The 18,095-nt window shown below is 35.9% G+C and overlaps 1 protein-coding gene and 1 pseudogene across 3 annotated transcripts in view; one reads left to right on the top strand and one right to left on the bottom strand.

Annotated features, from left to right (window-relative positions):
• Positions 1-18,095, bottom strand: part of Cfap47 (cilia and flagella associated protein 47) — a 246,663-nt gene that overhangs the window by 26,301 nt on the left and 202,267 nt on the right. For all 3 annotated transcript variants that reach the window (XM_050129779.1, XM_050129780.1, XM_050129781.1), the window contains 3 exons: positions 17,425-17,536; positions 12,931-13,035; positions 544-700 (listed from right to left, as the gene is read on the bottom strand). In XM_050129779.1, coding sequence (XP_049985736.1) covers positions 544-700; positions 12,931-13,035; positions 17,425-17,536 — 374 coding nt within the window. The remainder of the gene's footprint in view (positions 1-543; positions 701-12,930; positions 13,036-17,424; positions 17,537-18,095) is intronic.
• Positions 3,825-4,436, top strand: LOC126493031 (small nuclear ribonucleoprotein-associated protein B'-like; annotated as a pseudogene).

The raw sequence follows: 18,095 nt of genomic DNA, 5'->3' as shown, positions 1-18,095 counted from the left end.
GAGGCCATTGGTTGTTGTGGCATGCAGAGAAGAAAAGTCCTTAAGGGAGGAGATATAGTAGAAAATAGGCAATATGAAAACAAGAGAGGATGAATAACTGCGGTGGGAAACTTTAAGCAGTGAGATGGGTGGAGAGGTGGGAGAGATGAGAAGAATATGTTAGAGGAATACCTACTATCTTGTAGTGGGTTAAACAAAGTCCCAGTGCCAAGTGTGGGATACTTCTTTATGAGTTATTGGTCTGGGAGATCCCAAAACCCCTAAACAGTATCATTAGAATTTTTATAAACTTTTGCATAATAAGAATTAAGATATTTAAAAAATATCATAAGAATCTTATGTATTAACTAACTCATATGTGGATTTAAAAATAAGATCAAAAGACTACTTGATACATAGATTCTAGATCCACCATTTAAGAGGTGTGTTTCAGCAATCACATTTTACCTCTTATTTTTTATGCTTTCTATTTTATAAAATGTTTTTATAGTTCAATGAAATAAAAAAAATAGACATCCACAATATGTAAGAAAAAGAACCTACTTGTTAATATGAGATCAATGGAAACAGCTTCACGGGTAGGATTTTTGAAATGTATCATGACAGATGCTTGAAGACCAAGGACTGTGGTTATTCTTTGTGCATCTATAGGCTTGGGGAATAGCCCTACTCCAAAGAGGTGGAATTTCCATTCTTTAAACTGTTTAAAAGAAAAAGGAGTAAGATTAACATAATTGAACATATACTTGATTTTCAGGATTTATAAAACGTTTGTTTTCTCCAATGAATTTTGTACAGAGTCACATTATGACATTTTCTAACAAGAATATAAAGTACTTTGAGCATTTCCCCTGTGTACTCAGGTACCATCACATTCCTTACTCCCCTTCCCTATCACTGTTTCTCTTTATTTCTCGAGAGTTTTGATTTGACTTTGATATTATATGTATATATACGATTTTATTTATATGAAATCTTGAAACTACAAATAAGTGAAAACCTACAATAATTTGCTATTCTGAGACAAACTGATTCCACTCAATAGTATTATTTCTAGTTGTGTCCTGAAAATAATGTACTTCATTTTTGTGGCTGAAAAAAGTATCCATTCTTGTGCTGGCTAGTATTATGCCAACTTGATACAAGCTGGATTCATTGGAGAGGAGGGAAGATCAAATGAGAAAATGGCTCTGTAAAATGAGGTTATAGGCCAACCTACTGGGCATTTTCTTAACTAGTGATTATTCTGGGAGGACCCAGTCCATTATGAGTGGTACCATTTCTGGGCAGGTGGTGGTCCAGGGTTCTATGAGAAAGTAGGGAGAGCAGTTCATGAGAAGCAAATCAGTAGCCAGCACTTCTGCCTCTGATGGAGCTCCTGTTTCCAGTTCCCTGCCTGGTTTTTGTTCCTGTCTTGACTTCTTCCAATATGAACAATGATGTGAAGCCTAAGTCAAATAAACCCGTTTCTCCCCACGTTGCTTGGGTCATGTGTTTCATCAGGGTAACGGAAACCTTACCGAAAACAATTCCTGTTTTGTGACACCTAGATTGATTCCATAGCTATAGTGAATTGTAAACTGATGCAGCAATAAACATTTATGTGTAAGTATCTCTGAGATATGCTGACTTGGAGTCCTTCAGGTAAACAGGCAGGTGTGCAATATAACTGGATTATACAGAAAAACTATTTTTAGTGCTGTTAGGATCCATCATACTGATTTCCATAGTGGCTGAACTAGTTTTTGGTTTCACCAGTAGTGCATAAGGGATCCACTTTGTTGGCACCTTCACCACTACTACTTGTTTTTTCTTTTCTTTAGTGGCTGTTATTTTGACTGGACATTTCAATAAAGTCTTAATCTTATTTTATTACAAGTACACATACACAGAGATACAGACACAACATACAACATTTGGAAGGTAAGGGAAATGATTTGATATTACGTGAAAGAGTACTGTATACATTGTTTGAAGTGGATTTTTATAAACCCACAAAGGAACTATTGATTTACAAATCTGTTTGTGGCACAGAGAGGGGAGGGAGTTGGAGATGCCTGATGCTTGGTTAATCAGTGATTTGCAACTCGGTGGAGCAAGCAAGAGATTTCCTGTGGTAATATTTTGTTAGTTATCTAACAAATAAAGTTTGCCTGAAGATCACAGACTGGATCTAGCCACTAGTTAGCCAGAGAGGGCAGCCAATGGTGGCATACACCATTAATCCCAGCTCATTGGAGGCAGAGACAGACAGATCTGTGTGAGTTCAAGGCTATCCTGGACTACAAAAGGTTTAACCAGTGAAACAGAGCCAGGCAGAGATGGCTCACACCTTTAATCCCAGTACTTGGGCTTCACACACCTTTAATCATAGCAGCAGGGAGGTGGGGACAGGGAGACAGGTGCCTGAGCAGAGAGAAGACTATAAAGCAGCAGGAGACAGGCACTCAGGATATCTAGGCTGAGAATTTCTAGAGACAGGATCGCCCATATGGTCTACTGATTCCTAGAGACAAATTCGCCCATTCGGTCTGAGGATACAGTAGAGGTAAAAACTAGTGACTGGCTGCTCTGCTTCTCTGATTTGTCAGCATTAACCCCTATATCTGACTTTGGGTTTTAATTATTAAGACCAATTAGAACTCATGCTACAATTGCTAACACATGAGAAGAACTACTAAACAGCATAAGCCAGAGGTGAAGTCCAGGACAAAAGCAGGGCAGCCTCACTGAGTAACCAAGATTATGATCTGTCCCAATGATGTTCTCAGTAGTAGCAAGTTCCTGTGTTGATTTACAGGCAGAATGGAGACATGCATTATTAGCAGATACATCAAAAAGTGGTTAAAGCAGTATTAGAAATTCAAAGTTGTGGAAGTCAAGGAAAACAGGACTTATCCACTGTTTGCAAAGTATCTGTCAAGCGTATATACTTTCTTTTTTTTTATTAAAAATTTCTGTCTCTTCCCCGCCTCTGCCTCCCATTTCCCTCCCCCTCTCCCAATCAAATCCCCCTCCCTCCTCAGCCCATAGAGCAATCAGGGTTCCCTGCCTTGTGGGAAGTCCAAGGACTACCCACCTCCATCCAGGTCTAGTAAGGTGAGCATCCAAACTGGCTAGGCTCCCACAAAGCCAGTATGTGCAGTAGGATCAAAAACCCATTGCCATTGTTCTTGAGTTCTCAGTAGTCCTCATTGTCTGCTATGTTCAGCGAGTCCTGTTTTATCCCAGGCTTTTTCAGACCCAGGCCAGCTGGCCTTGGTGAGTTCCCGATAGAACATCCCCATTGTCTCAGTGTGTGGGTGCACCCCTCACGTTTCTGAGAATGGATGAAGAAAGTATGGAATATATACATATTAGAGTACTACTCAGCAGTAAAAAACATGGACTTCTTGAATTTTGCATTCAAATGGATGGAAATAGAAAATACTATCCTGAGTGAGTTAAGCCAGACCCAAAAAGAGGAACATGGGATGTACTCACTCATATTTGGTTTCTAGCCATAAATAAAGTACATTGAGCCTATAATTCTTGTTCTTAGAGAAGCTAAATAAGAAGGAGAACCCAAAGAAAAACATATAGGCATCCTCCTGAATATTATCCTTCATCAGGCGATGAACGGAGACAGAGTCCCATATTGGAGCACGGGACAGAAATCTCAAGGTCCAAAGCAGGAGCAGAAGGAGAGACAGCACGAGCATATATCCTTTCTAAGATAACCTGCAACATACCTTTATTTATAATCCTCCCTAAGTATTAAAGATCTTGAAAATTTACTGTTGACAACAACTAGCTATTGTGAAACAGCAATCAAGGGTGTGGGAAAGAGTAGCAAGATGCTGCAGCATACTGACTATAGAATGAGATGTGTGTTGCAAGATGGAAGAGGCTTCACCGGTAACTTTAAGTTTTTTGACAAGCACATGAATTGGATCTTCTGTGACTACAGCAATCAGTAAGATCAATCCAAAAAAGGCAAAAAAGACGAGGGAGGGGGACTTGATTGGGGGAGGGAGAGGGAAATGGGAGGCAGTGGCGGGGAAGAGACAGAAATCTTTAATAAATAAATAAATTTAAAAAAAAAATTTAAAAAAAGTATTTGCTCTGGTCTTGTGATATGGGTAGAACTTGGTATCTATGACCATGGAGGGTCATCTCTTGCTCATGTGCCACTAGCTGATGTGGTGCTGCAGGTGGTCCTGGTGTTGGGAGGGCAGATGGCATGAATACCAGCTGCTAAACCTATTTCCTAAGCTCCTGGTGGATTAGCGGGCCCTGTCAAAGGAGTAGGTGGTACATTCCAGCAGGTCATTACTCCACACGGAAGAAGCAAAGTAGCAGCTGCTGCGCTTCCTGTCACTGCTAGTATTGCTGGAGCCCAACAAGTCCCCAGCAGGATAGGAAACTCCAACTCTGCCTGCACATCCAAGAACTAAGGCTCCTCTACCTGGTAAGAGACCACCCATAGGCCAGCAATTGACCTTTCTCCTGCTTGAGGAACTTCTATAGGCATGCTCTATCCAAAAATAAGAACCCCTTCACCATGAATTAGAGTCTCACCATGACTAGAAATGCATCTGCCAGCCTTTTTGTGTTTCACCCGTGTTTTTTTCTCTGTGATGCATTTTGTGAAACTGTGTACCCTGGGAGCTGTTATAGATTTTTGATTTCCAGATTTTCCTGTTTGAGTTGTCTTTACTGATTCTATTTCCACTCTCAGGTCTTAAAATAGATCAATTACCATCTTGCCAAAAGCAATCTACAGATTCAATGCAATCCCCATAAAAAGTCCATCAAATTTCTTCATAGATCTTGAAAGGACAACTCTCAGCTTCATATGGAAATGCAAAATACCAAGGATAGCTAATACAACCATCTGGAAATCAAATTGTAATAGTAATAAAAATAGCATGGTACTGGCACAAACACAGACAAGTTGACCAATGGACTCAAATAGAAGACCCGCAGATAAATCCACACACACACAGACAGGTGATTTCTAATAAACAAGCTAGAAATATACAACAAAAAGACAGCATCCTTCAACTAATGGTGCTTTTAAAACTGGACTGCTGCATGTAGAAGAATACAAATAGATTCATACGTATCACCCTGAAAAAAACTCAACTCCAGATGGATCAAAGGCCTCAACATAAAACCAGATACCAGTTGTTTGATTATTTTTCTTGGCTTTCTTGACTTTCTTTTCGGGATTTATTGATGTCTTTCAAGGTTTTTTGTTTGTCTTAAGATCACCTAGGTAAGCTGGGAGTGGGGTGGTAGAAGAGAGGTGGTAAGTATGGATACATGAGAGATTGAGATGGTTGACTTGGGGGAGGGAACACAGAGGGAGATCAATGAAAGAGACATCTTGCTAGAGGGAGTCCTTAGGGGTTAGGGAGAAATCAGGTGCTAGAGAATTTCCCAGGAATCCACAAGGAAGGCCTTAGCTAAAACTCCTAGCAATAGTGGAGAGGGTGCCTGAACTGGCCTTCCCTTGTAATTAGATTAGTGACTACTCTAACAGTCATCATAGAATGTACATCCAATTACTGATGAAAGCAGATTCAGGGGGCAGGTCAAAATCATGATGGGGAAAACCAAAGAGAGCTGACCTGAGCTAGTGGGAGCTCAAGGACTCTGGACTGACAGCTATGGCACTGAACTAGGCCCTCTGAATGTGGGTGGCAATTGTATGGTTTGATCTGCTTGTGGGACTCCTAGAAGAGGCCTTGCCCTTCTAAGGAGTGGATGGGGGGCGTGGAGGGCAGAAGAAGGGGAGGAAAAAAAATAAATAAAAGAAATGAACAAGAAAGGGATAACAGGTTCAGAAAGAAGGAAAGGTGAGGAATAGCCTTGAACTCAACACAGGAAAAAAACTTTTTGAACAGAACATCATTACTATAGGCACTAATATCAACAATTAATAAATTGGACCTCATGAATCTTTAAAGCTTTTGCATGGCAAAGGGCATCATCAAGTGGACTATGTAGAAGCCTACAGTATTGGAAAAACATTTTACAAGTGACACATGTGATATAAGGTAATATCTAAATTTATAAAGAATTTTTAAAAAGTAGATATCAGGAAAACAAATAACCCAATCAAAAATCGGGAACAGATCTAAACAGAATTCTCAAAAGAATAAACTCAGATGGCCAAGAAATACTTGGAGATACTCAACATCTGTAGCCATCAGGGCAATGCAAATCAAAACTATTTTGAGGTTTCTTACATCTGTCAGAATGGCTAAGATCAGTTATACAAGTGACAGCTCATGTTGGAGTGGATATGGAATAAGATTCAGCTATAACACTCCTGGGTATATACACAGAGGACAAATCAGAGACACTTGCTCAATCATGTTTACTGTAGCTTTATCCATTACAGTCAGAAATTAGAAATTACCTGGAATATCCCTCAAAATATGAATGAATAAAGAAAATATGAAACATTTACAAAATGGAGTTTTACTCAGCTGTCAAAAAACGAAACTGTCAAATTTGGAGGTAAGGATGGAACTACAGAAAAATCTTCCTGAGTGAAGTCATCAAGACCTTAAAAAAGATAAATATCACGCACACACACACACACACACTCATGCAAGCACACACATATACATATATATGTATGTTTATGTGATATATGTATATATGTATGTGCGTGTATATGTATGAGTGAAAAATTATATATCACTTACACTTGGATATTAGCTGTTAAGTCAATGATAACCAGGCAAAAATCTATAGATACACAGAGTTGAAGTTCAGAGAAAGGAATCAGGGGTGGAAGGATGGAGGGCATAGATATGTTGCTTTAGGAAAGGTAAATAGAATGCATAGATAGCTATGAATAAACAGGGTGTAGAGGCAGACTGCTTGTTCATTTCCCAGCTGTCTAGACATGAAATTATTACTCAGAAACTATATTAATTATCACACTCTTTGGCGAATGACTCAAGCATACTTCTAATATCTTAAATTGTCCCATCTCTATTAATCTGTGTATTTCCACTAGACTGTGGCTTACCTGTGATGGCAAGTTACTTCTTTGGCAGCTACATGGTGTCTTATTGACTCTGCCTACTCTATATATTTCTGTTTGATTTTCTGCCTGCTTTGTGATGTAGAATTTCCCTCTGTATGCTATGAATGCATTTTATTGCCATTGGTTAATAAAGAAGCTGCTGGGGCTGGAGAGATGGCTCAGTGGTTGAGAGTACTGACTGCTCTTCCAGAGGACCCGGGTTCAATTCCCAGCACCCACATGGCAGCTCACAACTGTCTGAAGATCCAGTTGCAGGGGATCTAACACCTTTGTACCAATGCACATAAAAAAATAAAGTAAAATAAACCATAAAATATTTAAAAAAAATAAAAAAATAAAGAAGCTGCTTTCAGCCAATGGCTTAACAGAATATAGCCATACTGGAAAGGATACTCAGAGAGAGTTGGTGGAATCACAGAGACTCAATGTAGCCACTGGAGGAGTAAGAGGCCAGCTACAAGCAGGAACATTGCCAGCAAACGCAAGTCTTGTGGTTAATTATAGAATAGTGGAAATGCATTAATTTAAGATAGAAGAGCTAGCTAGCAATATGTCTAAGTGATTGGCCCAGTAGTGTTGCAATTAGTACAATTTCTGTGTGATTATTTCAGGTCTGAGTAGCCAGAAAATGAACAAGCAGTCTCTGACTACAGCTTTGCTCTGTTAAGCTATTGGCTGAAACAACTTTACTCATTATCTAATGATAATAAAACATATTTGCAGCATACAGAGGGGAATCCCACATTATCTCTCCTTTTCTGTTTAATTAAAAAGGAAGGTTTTAACTTTAACATAGTAAAATTACATATAAGAAAACAGGTATCAAGCAAGAATTACAATTACAAAATTTAATCATCTATCTTATCTTTGTGAATCTAAAATTTTGTATTTAATTTATCCATTATCATAACTAAGGAAAACTATAACTATTTGTCATCAACTCTTCAAAGACCCCAGAAGGGTATAATATTACTTAAGTAAAGAGGAAGTGAATTATAAGCAACTTCCAAAGTTCTAGAATTGACAGAGACATCTTGCTGCCTGTACAGTCATCAAAGTTCTTTTGCAATGTTGGGGCATCCATCTTCAGCCTACAGGCCCATAATACCTGGCATACTTTTCAGTAAAGCGGGAAATTCACCTATCTTGGCAGTTTGTCAGTCACTTTCTTCTGTATCCTGCAGAATGTCTGGCAGTTTCTTTTGTGAAGCTGGAACCCTGAAAAACCATCCCATCTTTTGGAATGTTCAGCAGTCACTTTTCTGTGGGTCCTGCATGTCCAGGTCATACGGTATACCATCAAGCAATCCAAGCAAGAGTAGTTTCTTGCCCAAATGACTAGCCTTGTTACATTGAAGGTAGATTCCATAATGAGTCTCTTTAATTCCCATCAACCTCGCTGAAGTAATTGGTGCTGCCAGAAGCAGGTATGTCTCACTGTTGAGAAAAGTCTAAGTTCTTAAAACATTTTAAATGCCATATTCTGTAGGTCTTTGAAGCGTTGAAGTTTATCTAACTAAAACATATCTCTATATATCTAGAAAATCTAACAAACATGACTATAAGTTTGACTATTATAAATGATACCTATTAATTTGTAATTTTAAATTATATATTACATTTTAAATGAGCTGTTTCAACATAATGCCTGAGAGAAAACCAGAAATACATATAACAAAATTTATATTAAATTTGTATCAATAGACCAAGTTCCATACCAATGCAAAGTATTCATTTTTATATTATATCTTCCTTATTTTTTAAACAAAGAGACTGACTATGACCATTAACTATTTATACATAACTTCTTTTAAATGAAAACAAACATTTATAAAGAATAATTTTTGGAATTTGGGCATATTTTTCTCCAAACTGCTTCCAGCTGTTTGTTGGATGAAGTATTGTTAGGGTCTATAAAGACCTTTCAGGGGGTCTTGTTCCATTAAACTACATTAGCCTGGAAGAAATGCACAGGTTCTCATCTTCTGTAGAAACAAGCAGAACCTCTTTTCCAGAGTAACGTATCCTTAGACTCAAATTTTGCTAATACATAATCAGTAAGCCTTCTCTTAAAGGAGCTATGCCTCTGCTCGCTGGAGTCCACCGGAGAAAATGCTGCTACTAAGAAGCTGTTCTTAACTCTGTTGTTTTGTATCTAGAAATACTTTTCAAGCGCTCTGGATTTTTACGTGGATGTAGTTGCCCCATGGAGAGTGTCATTTTGTAGGTGGAGACTGCACATCCATTTCCCAGCCACCTAGGCCCAAATAATCAATCACACAGAAACTATGTTAATTCTAATACTGCTTGACCAATGACTTTAGCGCATTCCTAGCTAGTGCTTACATCTTAAATTAACCCATTTCTATCGATGTATCACCACTAGGCCTACCAGTAAGGTTACTAAGGTTCTGCCATGTCCTTCTGTTTGGCAGCTACATGGTGTCTCCTTGACGCTGCCTACTCTATATATCTCTGTTCAGATTTCCCGCCTGGCTATACTCAGCTAAGCTACTGACTGGACAGTTTTATTCAATAAAAAGAACACATATACAGAAGGACAACCCACATCAATGGGGATAATAGAATGAGGAAATAAAGTGAAGACGGAGGGAATGAGGGGAGAGATAGCTAAAATTAATGTGCATTGGAATTGTATGAGACCGATGAAGTAGAATATTCCTAAATTATATACATATATAAATGCCATCTAAATGAAATTGTCAAAAATTGTAGAGACAGAGCCCCAATGGCCATTTCTTATCAACAAATAAAGTTTCCAATATCAGGATGCTGCCAAGACTATATATTGTTCCCCCACAAACTGATGACAAATCCTACATAACTCACTGAATATAGAAAAGTTGAGGTGTTGCCTACATAGAGCCTTCATCCCTATGTACCAGTGCTTGGCCTAAAGTAAGGTACTCTGTAAGATACCAAAAGAAAAATGTAAACAGTAACTTAACCACAAACCTTTTGACCTACAATAGTGCCCTGTCTGTAAGATATACTTCCGTTCTAAACAAACAAACAAACAAACAAACAAGAAACAAACATCCAAAAAAGTAGAAATAGAATGACTCCTAATGATATTCTGATATACTCATAGATTAGTGCCTTGTTTAACTATTGTGAGAGAAGCATCCTCCTGCAGCAGGTGAGAATAAATATAGACATATAGTCAGACAATATGCAAGGAATAAAAAAAAAAAGATCTTGAAAGACACAGACTTAAATGGGATGTCTCCATCAAATCCCTCCCCTGAGAGGTCAGTGAACTATGAAGAAGATAAGACAAAAAAGTTCATAAGAGCCAGAGAGGATAGAGGACACCAAAAGCAAGGCCCTCTAAATCAACAAGAGAGGTGCACATATGAACTCAGAAAAAAAAAAGAGGCAGATGTACAGGGCCTATACAGATCTTCACAGATGAAAAGTGAAGTTGACCCAAGCGCCCATCCCTAAACTAGAAGACATCTTCAATATATTGACACTTGCAAATGAAATTTAGTTTTATCCAAGGGGGTCTTCTTGGGAAAGCTTCATGCTTAACAGTAGATGGCCAACAGATGGACTTAATGATATTTTTGGAGGTTTCATGTCTTATAATGTGCTTTTATTTTTTTAAATTTATCTATTTTTCTCATCTATCAATCTATCTATCTATCTGTAGTATATATCTATTTCTTGTTTCTTTTTTGGGGGAGCTCTCCTTTCTGATTGTATATTCTGTTTATTCTTATGTACTAGTTTCATCTTATTTTATTTTAAGTTTTCATTCTCTCTTAGAAATATGCTTATTTTGTAATGAAAGACAGAAAGGGGATAGATCCAGATGGAAGGTAAGGAGATACTTGGAAGACTAGAAGGAGAAACCATAATCAGTATATATAGTATTTGAGGAAAAAAAAACAATTTTCAATAAAAGAAAAAAAACTTTGTGTTCATTGTTGATATTACAAATAAAAAGTGGTCATTAAGAAAAACAATAAGTAAATGTCCTACTTATTCATCTCACAAATTATATCAATGTTTCCAAGATTAAAATTCCAACAAAAAGAAGAAAAATTGGTTTATAGTTAATTGAAGATAGTATAAGTGGTAACAGGAAATATATAAAACAATTGTCTCTTAATGGACACGCTTAAATGCAAGTTATATCTGTATACTATGTCTTTAAAATATATATTTTTTTCATATACTTTCTTAATGCTTCTTCTAGTATCACATTTTTTTGGAGGTACAAAGGATGAGATTTAGGGCCTAATCCATGCTTAGAAAGCACACTGCCCCGATCTACATTTTCAACCTGATTTATGAGACACAGTCTCACTATGTAGCCTAAGCAGGCCCTGTACTTGCTATCTCCAATTTTATCTGTATCCAAAAATGATTGTTTTACTATAATCTTCAGGTGCCATTTAAGTTCCTTGTCTTTTTATGTCTGAAGTTGATTTTACATGATTGATTGAAAAAGATCTGACTGTTCTAAATCATTGGGATTTAGCTAATCCCTCCAAAGAAGGTAATATTTCATATTTCCTCAGGTGATGTGTATAATAAACCATATCTTGTCTTTAATGTACACATATCTAATAGTTGTTCTAGCATAGTTTAAAATATCCCCTTGATTCAGGGAGTGAAGTTCATACATAAGTAGTCTTCAAGGACAGATTCACCCTGGGATTTTAACAATTCTGTATTTTTAAAAAAGTTTTTGCTATCTGATCTTTAGAGGAAATGAGTTATAAAATAAATAATAAAACAAATAAGGAACATTGCTAGAAAACAAATATAAAACATTTGAGAACTGAGAAACAGATTTTATAACAAAGAGCAAAGGAAAGTTTAATTACCATAATTTCTGTTTACAATTGTTGCCCTTCTTCTGTGATGTGACTATGTAAATTTTCTTACAGGTTCTAATAGCATAATAAATTTAAGATATTTAAGGCTGGTGTTAGAATCTTGGGATTCTGCCAATTATAGTGCAAGTGAGATTTTTAAGAAACAAGGTGTTCTTATGAATGTAAACCAGAAGCAAATGACAGCTAACTAACCACAGCCATTTCTCTCAGTATAGACTACATTTTGGAATTAGTTAAGATTTGTCTGACTAGTACTGACGTTAGGTAATTTTAGATTATTTAGCTACTCTGTTGTTCATGTCAGGTCATGTAAATATAATCAATCAAAAATTCAGAAAGAAACATAAATCTTTATAACATTTTCCATAAAGGTGAAGAGTTATTTCAAATATTTAGGCTTCAAAAAACATTTAAAGCTTATTTTAAAGTGAATTTTTTATATCCATGGGTACACATAATATCTACTGTTCATATAAAAGTTCATTATTAAAGTTTTATGAACTAACTGATTTTACTTGCAAATGATGTCAACTTGATGAATTTGATAAAAAGATGTGAATCACTTGGGGATTAAAAAGGGAAAAAAGAAGGCACAAAGTTAAAGAGAAACATTGGAAAGGTGAGAAGGTCTGGACTTAGTAGTTGAAGAGATGAATTATTGGTTCAGCTGTAACCATTTAAGAATGGAAATTTTCAGCAGGTAGAGAGTGGGTACTCAGAGGGATTGAAATAAAGACCATTGTTCAGCTGATTTAGGAAATGTTTAAGATGAGCGTGTTCTTGTTTCACTTTATCTTATTCTTAAGAAAGAACATATTGCTCAGTTTCTAGGCTTAAAGACAACAACATAGCTTATTTAGCTGTTTACAGACCAGTAGTCTATACTACCATATTTTAAATCATTTACTTAATGTTTTGCAATGAAAATGTTTTAATTGCAAAAGTTTTTAACTGCATGGACAGCACTTATCTGTGTAGATTCCACTTCATCTGAGAACATACTGATCATACCTGAGTGCAATAGAAGTTAATACAAGTTTCATGACCATCTCGCCCCAGTCCAGATGGATGAAAGTAAACAGATATCTCTGTGGTAGAGTGAGGTAGCAGGACCAACTGCGAGAATTAGAAAGAAAAACACAAGAAAAACAAGAATTAATATATTTTTTGAGGTGAAATTTTTGTGAGGTAGGTGTATGAAAAGCTGATCCTTGTATGATAAAAGTGAGGACTTGCACATATTATCTGCTTTTGTATAACCACTGTTCAAATATTGATTACAGGGGATGTGATGAACACTATTTGTCATGTTAGTTCTCAGGCCATAGGTTTTCTTCAATGACCATGCAAGACTTACTCACTGTGCAACAACATTAAAAAATTAATCATAAGTGCTTATTTAAGCTTCCTAATTATGTACATACATACTTTACTTAGGAATCTATAGCTTTTTAATATTCTATGGAACAGGCCAAATTACTATAAGAACTTAACTCATAAATTTGTCAATGTCAAAAGAAATGAATATCATTTGTTTTAAACATCAGTGTTAAGTCAAGTTCTTTTCATACCATTATTTTTTCACTTCATCTTGTTATATACATATTCATGGTACTAGGTGGTGGTCTGTAGTATGAGTTTCAGATTTCTCTTTAGCAATAGTAAAAGGAGACAATGATTGCATCAAAATACACATGAGTATTATATGATCAAAGTACTATGCTGGGAATATTACAATATTTAATACCAACGGATACAGAATAGCTGATAGAGTCATAATGCTCAAAAAATAATTTTAAAGTAAATATTTTCACAGATTATATTCAAACACAACAAAGAAAAATTAAAATCCAATAGAAACAGTCAATTCTTGTAACATAAAGCATTTGGTGCCCAATAGTCATGAAACACAAAAACAAATTTAATATACATTATTTTTAAATAAAAGATGCAAATGATATGGCAAAAGAGTAACAAAAGTCATCAACCCAGTTGATGACTCTAGCACTTGTCATGGTGCCAAAAGAGTAATCAGCACAGTTAGGTAAACTTTTAAATTCACATGGATTCAAGATGATTGTGGAAGTTTATAGGCTACCAAAATATAATCTTATCAAGCATTTACATTGAAATGATATGAAGAAATAGAATGGAGAGACAAGAAAAATACAAAGCTTATGTGCAGATTGTTAATTTTTGAAGCAATGGTTAAAGTTAGAGGTATAGGACTGCTAATTATATTGTTTTAAATTCTCTTTTATATTAGAAAATGTAATAAACAGCAACCACTTTGGAAATCAGTGTGGCAGTTTCTCAGGAAATTGGGAATCAGCCTACTTCAGGATCCAGCAATACCACTCTTGGGAATATACCCCAGAGATGCCTTATCATACTACAAAAGCATTTGTTCAACAGTGTTCATAGCAGCACTATTTCTAATAGTCAGAACCTGGAAACAACCTAGGTGCCCATCAATAGAAGAATTGATAAAGAAGGTGTGGCACATATACACTTAAGAGTTCTACTCAGTGGTAAAAAAACAGTGATATCTTGAATTTTGCATGCAAATGGATGAAAATAGAAAACACTATCCTGAGTGAGATAACCCAGACCGAAAGAGATGAATATGGTATGTACTCACTCATTAGTGGACTCTAGCCATAAACAAAGGACATTAAGCCTATTGTTCACAAGCCTAGAGAAGCCAAATAACAAGGTAAACCCAAAGAAAATCATATATAGATTTTTTGGAAATTGGAAGCAAACAAGATTGCCAGGCAAAAGTTGGGAGCATGGGGGTGGGGGTAGGGGTGAGGGTGGGGTTGGGGGGAAGAGGTGAGGGGGAGAGGGAAGGGAGAAGGGAAAGACTGGGGAGAGTTTGGGGGACTGGGAGAATGGAGATGAAGGGCTGATATAGGAGCAGGGTAGAAGATATCTTAATTAAGGGAGCCATTTTAGGGTTGGCAAGACTTGGCTCTAGAGGGGATCCTAGGTGTCCACGGGGATGTCCCCAGATAGGTCCTTGGGCAATAGAGCAGAGGGTGCCTGAACTGGCCTTGCCCCACTATTACACTGATGATTATCTCGAATATCACCATAGAATCTTCGTCTGGCAACAGATGGAGATAGAGACAGAGACCCTCATCAGAGCAAGGACTGAGCTCCCAAGGTCCAGTTGAAGGGCAGAAGGAGGGAGAAGACGAGCAAGGAAGTCAGGACCACGAGGGGTTGGTCTACCCACTGAGGCAGTGTGCCTGTTCTAATGGGAGTTCTCCAGGACTGAAGGAGAATGTGATCAAACCGGACTCTGTGCCTGACAATGGGGGCTGACTGAGAAGCCATTGATAAAGGCACTGGAACTTGTTTTTACTGCATGTACTGGCTTTTTGAGACCCTAGTCTTTTGGATGCACAGCTTTCTAGGTCTGGATGTAGGGGAGAGGGCATTGGACTTCCCAAAGGGCAAAGTTCCCTGCCCTCTCTCAAGCAGAAAGGGGGGGAGAGGGGAGGGTGAGTGGGGAAGCAGGAGGGGAATGGGAAAAGGGGAGGAAGTGGAAATTTTGGAATGGAAAAATAAAAATAAATGAATAATTATTTACCCTTAAAATAGATTTATGTTTATTTATTAAAATATTAATGAATAATATAAATAATATTGAACATTATTGGATAATATGAATAATAATGAATGATAGTAATTATTTGTAAAAAGTTATATGAATACTACGTAATTAAAGAGAAGAATAAAAATGAACATACAAATATATGAACACTTGTATATGTAATTATATTCATATATCATTCATAATTGAAAAATAATTTTATAATTGTCCATGTGTTATTGGATCTATGTGCTATTAATTAACTGTGTCCATATACTTTATAATTGTATTGCCTCATATATAACTTTTGGGTTATTTATAATATTAGCCATAACTGCATATCTAATTCAAATAACATCTGATAAATTAATAAGCAATGAAGTCTAAAAGTCATGGATGAAGGATAAAACAGTCTGTTTTTGTAATGATACCAGGTGCCATATAATATATTGTCTTTGCTTTTCTCTGGACCAAAGATTAGCATCTTCTATAAGAGTAAAGACATATATGATGTGAAATCTTTACTTTTAATGAGAAATTTAAAGTACAAGAAAAACTACATAATGAACTCTATATGCTTTAAAATTATGCGCTCTTAAGCGATACATTCAAATATGTACATTCCAATATACTTCGTAATATTAGTATGTTCATATATATTTTTAATACAGCAAGCACTGAGTTTAAATTTGATTCATTGTCTGTCAAAATAAGAACTAATTAAATTAAAGCTAATATGCATATATATGTATATATATATATACAAATACATACTAATTTCTCATAGAGTATTGTTAATCCTAACAAGTACTTTGACTATATTCATCCTCCATTAGCTTTTTTAAGAAAAATTTCAGTAATTCATTGAGAATTTCAAACAGTATATTTCGATATACTCACCACTCCTTTCTCTTGATCCAACCTCACTTCCCTCCCCACACACCTTGAATTCTCTTTTCACAGGTTCATGAAATTCAATTTGTTTTATGTTCTCATATTGCCCTCCCAAGCCTGCTGAATCACTTCTTAGTTGGCAACCAGAAGTTGCAAAGAGACAGATAGTAAGATATAAAGACATCAAAATATATATTTGTTCAACAGTCATTAAACTACAGAATAAAAACCTTTATTTCAATATATCTGCCAGCAGAGCTCCAGGAAAGGTTCTTTGATAAAAATCAAACACTGTAATTATGTATTTTCTTTTCTGAAATAGTTTCATTTTTCCCTAGATTACATTCTCATTCCTCAGCTCAGTTCCTTGAGACTCTTGCCTCAGGTCTTGAGTGGCTTAAAGCAGCTGTGACTAGAGATTTACTCACACACTAGTGCCTGCCTTAAATTATCATTTCCAAGTTTACTTGAATGGATATGGGATCAAATTAACTGCAAGGAACTGGTGTCTTATGGTTTAGAAATATAGAAATTTATGTTAAAACATCTCTTGTTTTATAACTTAGTAAAAGATAAAAATGGTTTTGACTGTATAACTTGGTTATATTCTTCATGACCCCAAAATGAACAATGATGTCACCAGATGATGAGTAAGAACTGTGTAAGAATCTGAAAATGTAAAAAGCGACAAGGCCAGATACTCACAAAAGATTAGAAACACTTATCCTCAGGGTTCTGTTAACAGATAATGATTGTTAAGATAAAATCATATAACACAGAATCTATTACAAAATCTGATTAATAAAATGGTCATGAATGAAATATAACTAGTATAGTGAGACTGTCTAATAACAGACTGCAACATATGAGACTAGAGTATCCCTTTTTAAACGTCAAAAATTTAAATTATTATTAATGATCCTAATGATAATATAGCACTAGAATCTTAAAATTATAAGTAGGAAATGCTGTTGTAGTGATCAGTTTCATGGATTTCTGAATGTACTTACTGGCGTTTTTCTGTTAATGTCCGTGACAAAATTTTCAGGATTACTATTCTTCATTTTCAATTCTAATGTTTCTTGCGTAGGATTATATAAAGGAAGGGTCTGAATGATATTCCTTGGAGGAAAATCAAAAGTAGCAAATTTACTGGTATTTACAAACTTATTAGTGATAATTTCATAAACTTTTTCATTATCAACTAAATTGATATACCTTACAACTTATGTTATTGCATAATATTTTTATACATTTATGGCAAACAATGTCTGGTTTGATTTTGTAATAAATTTATGGCAATATGAATTAATAGTGAAGCTATGCAATGAAGAAATAATAACTGCTACTCATCTGTCATCTATGGAAATTAATCAAATGATCTCAACAATGTTTTGGAACACTAAAATGTGTACATTAAACTCTTTGTACTCATAGTAACTCAGAATGTGACATTAAGTGCAATTTGAAATAACATGCACCTAGCTTTGTTACACTAAAGTAAGATGAGAAAAAGTTATCCTTTAATCCAAACTGACTTTTGTCCTATAACATCTACCTCAAAATAAATCAAATATACAAATTTGTTGTAGTAGGATCATTATTTCATATGGTGTGGTACCAAGTCTAACTAGGCTCAAGTCTAGAAAGAAAACTTTCCAGATGTTTCTGATTTTTCATA

The sequence above is a fragment of the Alexandromys fortis genome, unplaced genomic scaffold (assembly GCF_014885135.2).
Source record: "Alexandromys fortis isolate MF-2015 unplaced genomic scaffold, M_Fortis_MF-2015_v1.1 scaffold_313, whole genome shotgun sequence".
Taxonomy (NCBI): domain Eukaryota; kingdom Metazoa; phylum Chordata; class Mammalia; order Rodentia; family Cricetidae; genus Alexandromys; species Alexandromys fortis.
This window is presented reverse-complemented; position numbering and strand designations above follow the sequence as displayed.